Source organism: Perognathus longimembris, chromosome 27 (assembly GCF_023159225.1).
Source record: "Perognathus longimembris pacificus isolate PPM17 chromosome 27, ASM2315922v1, whole genome shotgun sequence".
Lineage (NCBI taxonomy): Eukaryota > Metazoa > Chordata > Mammalia > Rodentia > Heteromyidae > Perognathus > Perognathus longimembris.
In genome coordinates this window covers 5877588-5889234 of record NC_063187.1, presented here as the reverse complement: position 1 = coordinate 5889234, position 11647 = coordinate 5877588, and the positions used below count along the sequence as shown (strand labels likewise).

The 11647-nt window shown below is 39.0% G+C and overlaps 1 protein-coding gene across 1 annotated transcript; it reads right to left on the bottom strand.

Annotated features, from left to right (window-relative positions):
* Positions 1 to 272: 272 nt before the first annotated feature.
* Positions 273 to 10241, bottom strand: LOC125342787 (vomeronasal type-2 receptor 116-like). Its single transcript, XM_048335095.1, has 6 exons — positions 10144 to 10241; positions 6694 to 7012; positions 4405 to 5205; positions 3419 to 3637; positions 2173 to 2296; positions 273 to 1195 (listed from the first exon to the last, which is right to left on the bottom strand). Exons 1-6 carry the CDS (start codon positions 10239 to 10241, stop codon positions 273 to 275), a joined length of 2484 nt encoding a protein of 827 aa, XP_048191052.1.
* Positions 10242 to 11647: the final 1406 nt, after the last annotated feature.

The following is an 11647-nucleotide window of genomic DNA, read 5'->3' as shown; positions in this document are numbered from 1 at the left end:
TATAGGCCAATGATTAAAAAAGCAAAAATAGGAAAGCAGATGACATCGAAAATGTACTGGTGGAGATTATGGGCTAAGTGCAGAGCAAACAGAAAGAACCAAATATATAAAGAATAACATTTAAACTTACATGGCTCTGGGTTAAATTTTTTATGGTAACCATAATAGAGAAATGAGGAAGATTCACTCATTCATTGAAGTGATTCCAGCAATCTTAACTAATACCTGATGGAAATAAAGGAATATAGCTAATCAAGCAAGGAAGTTTCATCTTAAGAAGACTTATTTCTCCCAGTATGTGTTTTGTCCCTGAAGCCATGCAGACAATTTCTATCTGGCCTTATCAAGATGATGTAGCACTTGGGGACAAAGATGAAGCCCAGGAGCCCTGCGCTGGAGGCCAAGATGGAGAAGACCTCCACAACCACCATGACCTTGCCCTTGGCACTGTGGTAGACAGGCAGGAAGGTGAGCCACACACTGCAGAACACTAGCATGCTGAAGGTCAGGAACTTGGCTTCATTGAAGGTGTCAGGCAGGTTCCTGGCCAGGAAAGCCACAGTGAAGCTGGCCAGGGCCAGGGAGCCCAGGTATCCCAAGACACAGTAGAAGGCAGTGAGGGAGCCCTTGTTACACAGGATGATTAGTTGGCCATGTTCAGAGTGTGTGTCTGTGTCAATGAAGGGAGGAGAGGTTCCCAGCCAGATTCCACAGAGAGTCACCTGGATCAAGGTGCAGATGGGAATGATGAAGTTAGGAGCCCCTGACACCAGCAGCCACCTCATCCTTCTCCCTGGAGAAGTGACCTTGAAGGCCAGTACCACAGTGACAGTTTTGGCCAAAACAGCAGAAACAGCAACAGTGAATACAACTCCAAATGTGGTTTGCTGTAGAATGCAGGTGACTGTGTTGGGATGGCCAATAAAGAGCAAGGAACAGAGGAAGCAGAAGATGAGGGAGAGGAGCAGGATGTAGCTGAGAGCCTGGTTATTCGCCTTGACAATAGGGGTATTGTTATGTTTCACAAAGACCCCAAGAACAGCTGCTGTGAGTGTTGATAAGCCAAGAGCCATGCAGGCCAAGGCCATCCCCAAGGGCTCCCCATAAGCCAGGAAGCTTGCAGCTCTTAGGAGGCACTGGTTTCTCTGTGTGTTGGCATACTGGTGATCCGGACACTTCACACACTGCTCCATGTCTGGTGAGAAGTAAAATAACCATTAGTGCATTTCCAGTACGTAAAAAGAAATTACGAAATCCCTATATAGAGTTAATTCTTACACATCAGTACTTGCTAGCAAGAATTAAATATTACCAAATATTATCGGACATGTTGAATATTACTTCTGTGTCTTTACCATGTTCTCACAATCCTGCCCACGTTCTCTTTTTTCAGTCTGATTGGAACAATTTTTTTGTAGTGAATATGACAGATGCTATTTCTTCCCATTTTAATATCTTTACAATTGTTCTCAGTGCCTTCTCGTGCTGCCATAATAATCCTGAGCCTGATTTGACAACTGAAATACCTCATTCAAAATCATGGATAGTAAAGCTTGCACTTCCATAGATGTCTCTTTGCAATGTAAATAAAAGTACTGTGACCTTTCCTTAATGTTTTTTATTTGTCTCTCTCATGCCTCTGTAAAGTGGTGGAGAACAGAAAATGAAATCACTGTTTGAAGCTATAAAATCATGCTAGGCCAAACACTTGTTACTCCTTTGGAACCCAAACATACCTCTTCGCACTTGCACTTTTGCAAGTACAGTTCCTTGCACAAGGAAATAGAAGTTGATGTTTTCATTGCATTTTAAAGGTACTTTTGAGAAACACGAAGACCTCGTATTGAACAAGGCTTTGTATTTCATATGACAGCAATTAAACTTACATGAGTGAGAAGTTGAATAGAAATGCATATAAGAATAAACAAATTAAAGGAGAAACAAAAAGAAATGCATACCAAAGAGAAGAAAAATATTAATCCTATTGGTAATTCAGAGCCCATGCTTATCTGTTTTTTTCAAGAAGCTTTATCATCCTTGTTGCAATTAAATTGCTAAGTGAACGACGCATGAAGTTGATTCTGCAATCATAACCCATGACTTTTTCATTGATTGCATATATTGGGGCACTCCAGGAGAGATTATGAATTTCTCCCTCAGCCACGAATGTACCTGTCTCATTGGCAATGTCATCTTCTGAGCAAGGGATGCAGTCAAAGCAACAGGCAGCCTTTCCCTCCTGTAGGGATTTCCTGAATCCAGGACCACAACTATCACTGCAGACAGAGTGAGGAGGCTGAGGGAAATCTGGTAGGAATCAGTAACTGTGCAGACTTTGACCTACATTCCCAGGCATTCATTATTTCAAAGAATTGGATTATTAAGCACAGTATTTTGATGCACATAAATCCAGGCAGTAAATTGAATGCTGTTATAGATTGCTTATCACGTGATCCCAAATGGTTTATGAGCTGTAGCCTTGATCTCTAGTCTGTTGAGCTACAGAGAAGTGTGAAACCTTCACAAGATTAGAGATTAATGGAGAGAAAGTAAATGTTATTGGCCATCACTATGGAGTTTCCTTGAATTGATACTCTCTAATATTCATCTGTGAAATTGTGAAGAGCAAGGAGGAATAATCCTCCTTGAGGCTGTAAAATTATGCTGTAAATAATGCCAAGACTTCCCTTTTTGTAGGGTTATGTGGACCCCATACCCACTATATCTTCTTCTTACCTTTCCAGAGGCCACGATGTGATAATCCTGTCACATAAACTCTTTAAATGATTCTCACACTTTGATGAGAGGAAGCCTAAGTAGTAAGCCCACTAATGAATGAATGAAACACCACAGATGGCAGCAAAATAAAGCCTTCAGCCATACAATTACTGTGGTACTTTGTTAGTGTTAGAAACCTGCTAAGAAATACGCAATTTATATTTTAGGCCAATATTCCAAATGAGCATTAGGGACTATTAATTTCTTTCTTAAACACCTTTGATACATATCCTACAGCTTCAAAACAGGATGTGTGCCCTGTGTTAGGGTTTGAGCTACATCAAAACCCAAGCTTTTAGGTAGTCCCTTGATATAAGATTCTCACCAATTTTCCTGACAGGTCAGGCTTTAAACTGACTTATACCATCTTAGATCTGAGGATGTCAGTCTCCCGAGGACAAAGGATTGCAGGCATGAGCTATCAGCACCCAACTTGCTTTTTTGGTGGTTAAATGAACAAAAGAAGTCTCAACAGGTGTTCTTGATTGAACTGAATTCAAACCATGATGTTCAGATCTCAGCCACATGACTAGGTTGTATTTCAGGACTCAATGCTTGTCATTCAAACAGATGTACATTTTAAGGGTGAATTTGGCTTACTTATATGTCTTTAAAATCATAACAGTTAAACTTAACCCACCTTTGTGGTTCCCATGGCCCAGTCTACCATATCTTCAGAGAAAAACAGTTGATGAGCATATGGAGAAAACTTTCCTACTTTCAATTTAAGTTCAAGACCTTCTGGAAAAGTCCAAATGTTTACAATGTCATACTCTGCCTCCAACTTCCTTTTCTCATCCAAAGTCACTTGATCTCCAGCAGGATTGTGAAATTGGATGTTCTTCAGAAAACCATGAAGCTAAAAGAGATTCACTGTTGTATGTTGAAGTTTATTCCAGAGTTAAGATAAAAAAAACTTGACCTAAGGAAAGCTCCTGATTGCCTTTAACTTCTGATTCAGAATTCAAGAGAAGCCAATTCCATGTAAATAGTCATGAATGAAACAGTTCTCACTTGCTTAGCTACAGTTTGCCACAAGCACTTATTTTATGAATGTCTCTTGTGTGTGCTTGCTTCATTATTAATACCCAAAACAGACTGAAACTGTCACTTAAGAAAATATATTTAATTTCTTTCAGCAGGTCATCCTGTGCTTTTATGTAAGTAATTCATAGGGAGAGGCTGGGAATATAGCTTAGTCCTCAGTACCACATAAATAGAAAGGGCTGAAAGTGGCACTGTGGCTCAAGTGGTAGAGTGCTAGCCCTAAGCAAAAGTAGCTCAGGGACAGTGCCCAGGCCCCTAGTTCAAGCCTCGGGACTAGAAGAATAAAAAGAAATTCATAGGAAAAAGTTGCATTTACAGTTCTCAACATATCAGCTATGACTATGTTGAGGTCACTCGTAAATGAATTTATAAAATAAAAAAATAATTTTGTCCTTGTTAGTGACATGGTTTTCTTGAAGAACATATGAACACATGTCTTGGGTGCCTCATGGACATTTAAACAAGTATAATTTATTTGATTTTGGAAAATACCTGAAATATTTAATTTCATATGGTAAGAAAACCATCTAAGAAGCGACTTTGCTCATGGTATTTGCAACCTGAAACAGAAGGCCTTACCTGTGCAGGGGAAGGCACAGGCTCTTTTCTGTTTCCTATTGTCTGCACTTCTGCTTGATGAAGAAGCATCTCATGGAGAGCCTGGGCCACAGCGTAGACAGCGTTGTATATATTGTAACTGTTTGCAGACATAGTCCTGTCAAAAGTGTGCCCAGGCAACCAATCCAAGGAGGCATCACGAGGACAGTTCTCCCATGTTACACAGTCAGACTCAGAATCTGAGCAATTAAAAGAGAGAAACCACAGCCGAGCAAGGAAAAAGTCTTCTGGGTATGTGGAAGGGTTCATTGCCTTGACAAAATCTGTGAATCCGTAAACCTCTGTGTGATGGTGTGAATAAAGGAGAGGGACATGGAATGATCCTAGCAGGAAATATCTCCTCCTTGTGGTTAAATCCCACTGTGAGTTCATGATAAAAACTTTGCCTTTTATGAAATACTGCTCCACACAGGTCATTAAATGCAGTAGGGATTCATTATCCACATATATGATGAGGACATTTGCAGAAGATTTATTGATCTGGTCATTAACTACCACGAATTTTAATGACATGGCATAGTTTGGGATTGTTAGCTCAAAGGCTATGCAGACTCTCTTCTTGGCCATCTCTTCTTTCAATGCAGGAAGAATCCATAAACCATTCTCATCTTCTAAGGTTAACAGTCCCACCCAATTCCATCTGAAGTGAATCAGTAAGGAGACCATGGCAGTGGCCATCGATGTGTCCTTTGGGGCCATCTGATAGAGAGCAGGGAACCTGTTATGGTCACTCAGGGCTTGATCGAAAGTCCCAAAGGTGAGCTAAGGGGAATGAAAATCGGATGTGCCATGAATGAGAAGATTTCTATCCACCACAGTTTCAATCATGATGTGCAGTATGTAACAAGTTGAAGTAGAAGGAAAGTATGTTTTTTCTTTAATATTTAATAAAAGAATTACTTTTTGTCAGCCTTGGAGTTTCAACTTTGAGCTTGGGTGCTCTCCTTGAGCTCAAAGCGAGCACTCTACTATTTTAGCCTTAGTACTACTTCTTGTATTCTGGTAGTTAATTGGAGAGGAGAGTCTCATGGACTTTCCTGCCTTGGCTGACTTTGAACCATAATCCTCAGATCTCAGTTTCCTGAGTAGTTATGGTGGGAGGCATGAGCAACCAATGCCCGGTAATAGAAAATATTCTTTTTTTTTTTTTTTTTTGCTAGTCCTGGGGCTTCAACTCAGGGCCTGGGCACTGTCCCTGAGCTTCTTTTTGCTCATGGCTAGTGCTCTACCACAGTGCCACTTCTGGCTTTTTCTTTGTATGTGGTGCTGAGGAATCAAACCCAGGGCTTCATGCACACTAGGCACGCACTCTACCACTACGCCTCATTCCCAACCCTATAAAATAATTTTTGATAGTTTACTACATATCAATTTGTTTATACAATGCCTCTTGGCCTTTGTCACTATTTCAGTCAGCTTTTCCCATCTATATCAATCCTACACATTCCCAGTTTCATTTTAACATATGTCAACTGAATATTGTGTTTTATTTTTCCAACCATGCACTCTCTATTTCTTTGCCCCTTCACACATCCCTTTAATATTTATACCCCTCAGACAAAATATGCTTCATTTTCCTTGCATTCATTTTTTATTCTGTTAGATGAAGGAGGATATGACAAGGAATTCCAAGCCCATGTGTACTATATGGATAAAACTTGTGTATTTTGTACTTTATGTTCGTATTTTAGGTTTAACTCTCACATATAAGAGAACATGTGGCACCCTTCTCTTTCTGAGACTGACTTCATTCAACATACCTTGTTGAATAACTGAGTGTGTGTGTGTGTGTGTGTGTGTGTGTGTGTGTGTGTGCTACAGCTGTAATCCCAGCTACTCAGGAGAGTTTTGACATATGAAACTGTAACCCCCCTGTACATCGCTTTGACAATAAATTAATTAAAAATTGATAAGTTTTAAAATTTTAAATAATTAATTAATCTATTCTAACTTTTCCATCATCTTTGTTGAACAATGGGACTACATTTCCCATTATATTGAATTCCTACTTTTTGGTATCACAAATTTTGATAGGTTTGTAAATCCAGTCTGTACACACCATTCAGTTCTAACACTTGTAATGGCACCAAATGAGCTTTTATATATATATATATATATAAAATATATTTATATTTATATATATGTACATATATAATATATTATTATATATAATATATTATATATAATATATTAACATATATATATAGATAGATAGATATAGATATATATGTCTTTTCTTCCCATCCTCACCTGTGGAAACTTGTAGAGGTCCAGTAATGTCCCCATTTGGGCAGATGTTAATCCTGATGGTCCTGTTAGTACTGCTATAGACTTGCTCTCTCTCCTACAAGAGTAGTTTGGACTGTTACAGTTCCCAAAGAGGCTCATGAAAGGATTTTTAAATGATTTCCAAGCTTCAAATTGAACATTATAGATACCAAACCCCAGAGTCACATTATGTAAAAGAGCAGGGTTTTTGTTGATCTCTTCAACAGCAAAAGTCAAGGCCAAAACAAACTGGTAGTTCTGGAAAGTAAACCTGGGAAATGAGCATTGAAATTTAGGAGGACTACATCAGACTTACTACTTTGAACTTATTACTTTGGGCTGAGTGCTTGCTTCATCTCCATTGAGTATGTTAAACCATTACCCCCTATTGTGATGAGGTGAATGTAGTGTCTTATGCTTAGATAAGGACACCAATGAGATCCAGAAAATTACTTCTGCTGAAAGGTATCTCACTTACTCTCCATTATGACATGCACCTCAACAAAAATCTCTTGTCCATTACATATGGAATAGGCTATCACGAGACACCAAATATTCTATTTCCTTTATCTTGTAACTAGCTTCAGCTGTGGGGAAAAATCTTGTGTTTTGAGTGATTCAGTTTACATTATGATGACATCAGGTATATAAAAACTCAAGAGATATGATCTGAGCTGGAGAATCATGCTAGAAATATATTATTTAAATGCTGTTTCCCTGTGGTAGACCCCAAGAAGTAGATACTCCAGATATAGTAATGAATCTATAAATTAAACACTTGTAACATCCAGTTTTTTAAAGTGTTATAAGAATAGAGCCCAAAAATTATTACCTTAAAGGTTCCCATGGAGTAAGAATGAGTTTACATTTTCATTCATTGCCTGTTTCTGTAAAGTTCTGCCATTAGAACTAGAGGCTTGTCATTTTAGTGATGAATCTTCATATATATTAATAGGTACATAACTTACAGGTCTATTAGTCATTCATTTACACCTAAATCTACTTCTGTATAAAACAAACCGGCCATTCTACGTGTCCATGTTCTGGAACACAAAAGCATCTTTTGAAATTCACTGCTTAATTTCCATCGCAGTAAATACAAGAAGATGGAGGTAAGTTTGTTCCAAGTGTACTGCATGAATGTATGTGAATATCACAGTAGTACCTCTTCAAAATATAATTTGTAGTAATTCTAGAATACAATAAAAAATTAAAAGAAGTGTAGTTTCGGTGATGGTACAGAATAATTAAAAATTAGGGATACCCCACGTGATTAAAATTACCTGCTGTAATACCAGCAGATCAACCAGAGACAAAGCCAGCTGGAGCAGAAAAGCAGATTGTCATTGTTATTCCCAGTTAACCAACATAAAGCCAGAAGTGAGGGTGTGTCTCAAGTGATAGAGCACTAGCCTTGGGAGAAAAGGCCACTCAAAAGTGTAAAGCAAGCTCAGCATTAGTGGCTTATACCTGTAATGCTAACAACCTAAGAAAGCTGAAAAGGAACAGAGAAAATTAGAGACAAAGGAGAGAAAAAAAGAATGTGGGATTATGTATGAAAGAGTTATACATAGAGATGGTGACTAAAATCAAAGTACGTGACATGGAACGGAGAGCTACAAAATGAACCAGATAGTTGGCACAAATACCATCTTGTATAATAGTAAAGGAACATTGTTGGAACATCAGTGGATATAGAATTGAGTCAAATATTTAACCTAATAATGTCTAATGGCAGTGGTCTACTGATACAAGAAAGACATCATGAATAAATACTGCTATTGTTCTCAATACCCTGTATGAAAACATACTTCACTCAGACCATACTTCTCTTCATATCTGTAGATAGCTAAGAACATTCACCAGCCAAAACTCTAATACTTAATGTCTCTATATTACTGCATTAACAAAAATACACAACCATATTTTGGGAAAGTAAGAGAAGGAAGATCAGCAAAACAAGGGTAGAGAGTGGGGGAATAAGTCAAATACACTATCGCAGGCACAGGTGATTCATGCCTGTAGTCTTACCTACTCAGGAAACGGAGGTCTGAGGATAAGGTTTTGAACCCATCTAGGACAGGGATGTCTGTGAGACTCTTAATCCCCATTTAACAACTAGAAGATGACAGATAGAGAACTGTGGCTCAAGTGGTAGAGCACTAGCCTTGAGTAAAAAAATGTTCAGGGTCAAGTACGCAGGCCTTGGGGTACCAGGACTAGCAGAAAGGAAAGATAAGCAGAAATACCAATGACCTATAAGATAAAGATAAGATATGTCTTCTATAGCAAGGATGGGAGTAATTGTATCCCAGCTATCTCAGCTCCAAACTGTGGGCAGCTACCTCAGGATGCACTTGTCACACAAGCACTTGAAAAAGAACAAAAATGATGGAGGCAATGATACTTTCTCTTGTGATGGGTATGGAACATGCTGCTAGAATATCTTGAAGTTCCCCTATAGATATTTTTCTTTTCTTTTGTATAGCCATTTCTAACTGAGACCCTCTGCCAAGGTTTTGCATGTGCATGAGTAAAACTGAACTCACTGTGGGCAGATAAAATTCTCTTTTAAGGGATCTTTTATAATGCCTGGTTATGTCTGGATTATGGCACATATATATCTGACATGAAATAATGCCACAGTGCTTAATTTGAAAGTGCTTAATTTGAAAGAGTACTTTTCTACAGTAAAAGAGAGAGTGCACGTGCGTGTGTGTGTGTGTGTGTGTGTGTATGTGTGTGTCCTACCACTTGAAATCAGAGCCCAGATACTATCCTTGAGCTTATTTCCTCAAGGCTATCATCTACCACTTGATCTACAGTTCTCCTCCAATTATGGGTGCTTAATTGGAGATAAAGGCCTCATAGATCTGTAATCTCCGGCTGCCTTCAAATCCCAATCTTCAGAGAACACCCTCCTGAGTAGCTAGGATTACAGTCATGAGCCATCAGCCTTCTTAAAAATAAGAATTTTTATCAATATGCTCTAGATATTAGTGTTAGCAAATAATTCTCAGACTGCTGATTTTTGGGGAAGGATTGTGTCTGAAGGCTTTTAGTACAGAAGACATGCCATTGACTCAGGTTTGGTGTGTGTGTGTGTGTGTGTGTGTGTGTGTGTGTGTGTGTGTGTGTGTGTGTGTTTGTGTGTGTTAACAGCACTTCATCCTCCACAATGAGAACTGGGCTTCAGGAGATACAGCAGTGCTGGAATAAAGAGAAGAGGTTACCTCAAGTTCTTTCCTAGTAGCAGGCAGAAAATTACTCTAGAATAGATGCATAATGAAACAGAGCTGTTTCTGGTGACTAGGGATGGGAGCTCAGGGTAGAGAAGATGGAGAGCATTCGTCTATGCAACCAGAGTTCCCACAGCCGTGGCTCATCCTGAGAAGCAAACACTAACTGCAAATAAAACGCTGAGCTACTTACGGCTTGTTCTCTTCATCCTTGGAAGCATCACCATAACTTCCCTCAGTTCCCAAAGTGTAGAGGGGGAAAAACGCAGCAAGCATCGCATCTCCATCCATGTGTGCTCTCTGCTTCATTGTAGAAAAGCAGCTAGTGCCGGCCAAGGATCTGAGAAGAAGGGGAAACTGGAGTAAAACGAGTATGAAAATCCAAAGGCACATCCCTGAAGCATCTGCCAAGATGAAATTCTCTCTGGAGCTGAGACCCACAGTCTCCGGTATGTATATATATATATATATATATATATATATATATATATATATATATTCATATGTCTTTGAATGGGTGCACATGAGTCTTTTAATTGACACTGAAACCTCTTGCAAATCCCCAGGAAGAATGTGTAAAACTCTTTCCTGGGGCTCTACATCTGTGGCTTTGTATCAAGGAGAAAAACATGTGTTGGACAACATGTTTGCAGATTTTCCTTCTTCATCACAGGTGCTCATTTCCTCCAAGACCCCAAGCTAGGCAGGCCCCAGGGATGAAGTTAACTTTGATGTACTTGGTCCAACATCTGGGTCAAGAAACTATTTACATAAAAGCCAGTTGGGAGGATGCACCTGGAATGCATCAGAGGATGTCATTTCAGATGCAAAGAGATAGGGCCTCAAAAATATCTTTGCCAGTGACACATTACCCAAAGTTATTAGGGTATCATACCCAGGTGGTCAGTTCACACATCCAATTTCCATAAAAGATGCAGAAGATTACTAGTTGATTCAAGTATGTCTCCTTAAGAATTCCGTGTACACAAATGTATAAGTATACTATTGCCTAAGGTAGGAAACCATGCTGGTGGAAACCAGCAACTACATGTCAGTAATCAAAGTGGATATGGAAATTCTGTTGCACATTTATATTCTGAACTTTCCCCTTCAAACAGGCAATTTGCTGTTGATTTTAATGTAAGATATGAAATTATTTCTTTTTTCTTAGTTTTTTTTTTTGCCTTATGGTGTACTCCCTGTTGTCACTGTATCTGATTTTTGTACCTTGGGTATTGTATATATGTTTATCTGAACTAGGGAAGAGAAAAACAAACAAAGTGGTGAGAAAAGGGACAAAGGGCAAACCAATGCCACAGCAATACTCACAACACAATATGTTGGAAATGAACTGCACAACTTTGGGGGTGGGGATTGAGGGAGGAGAGAAAGGGGAGAAACATGAGCAAGAGTAACACTTTTGACTGGAAATATACTCACTGCTTTATGTATGTAACTGTAACCCCTCTGTGCAAAAGAGTAAATATGCTCTTTTGAGTGCCAAACACACACACACACACACACACACACACACACACACACACACACACACATTGAGGATAAAACAATGATAAGATGTAAGAGAAAAGTGATATTGTAAAATTCACATAGGTACATGTTATCTTCATATCCTCCCTCATATCTGCCATGGTAGCCTATGGCCGAGTCATTAAAAACCCTACACTTAAAGAGATGAA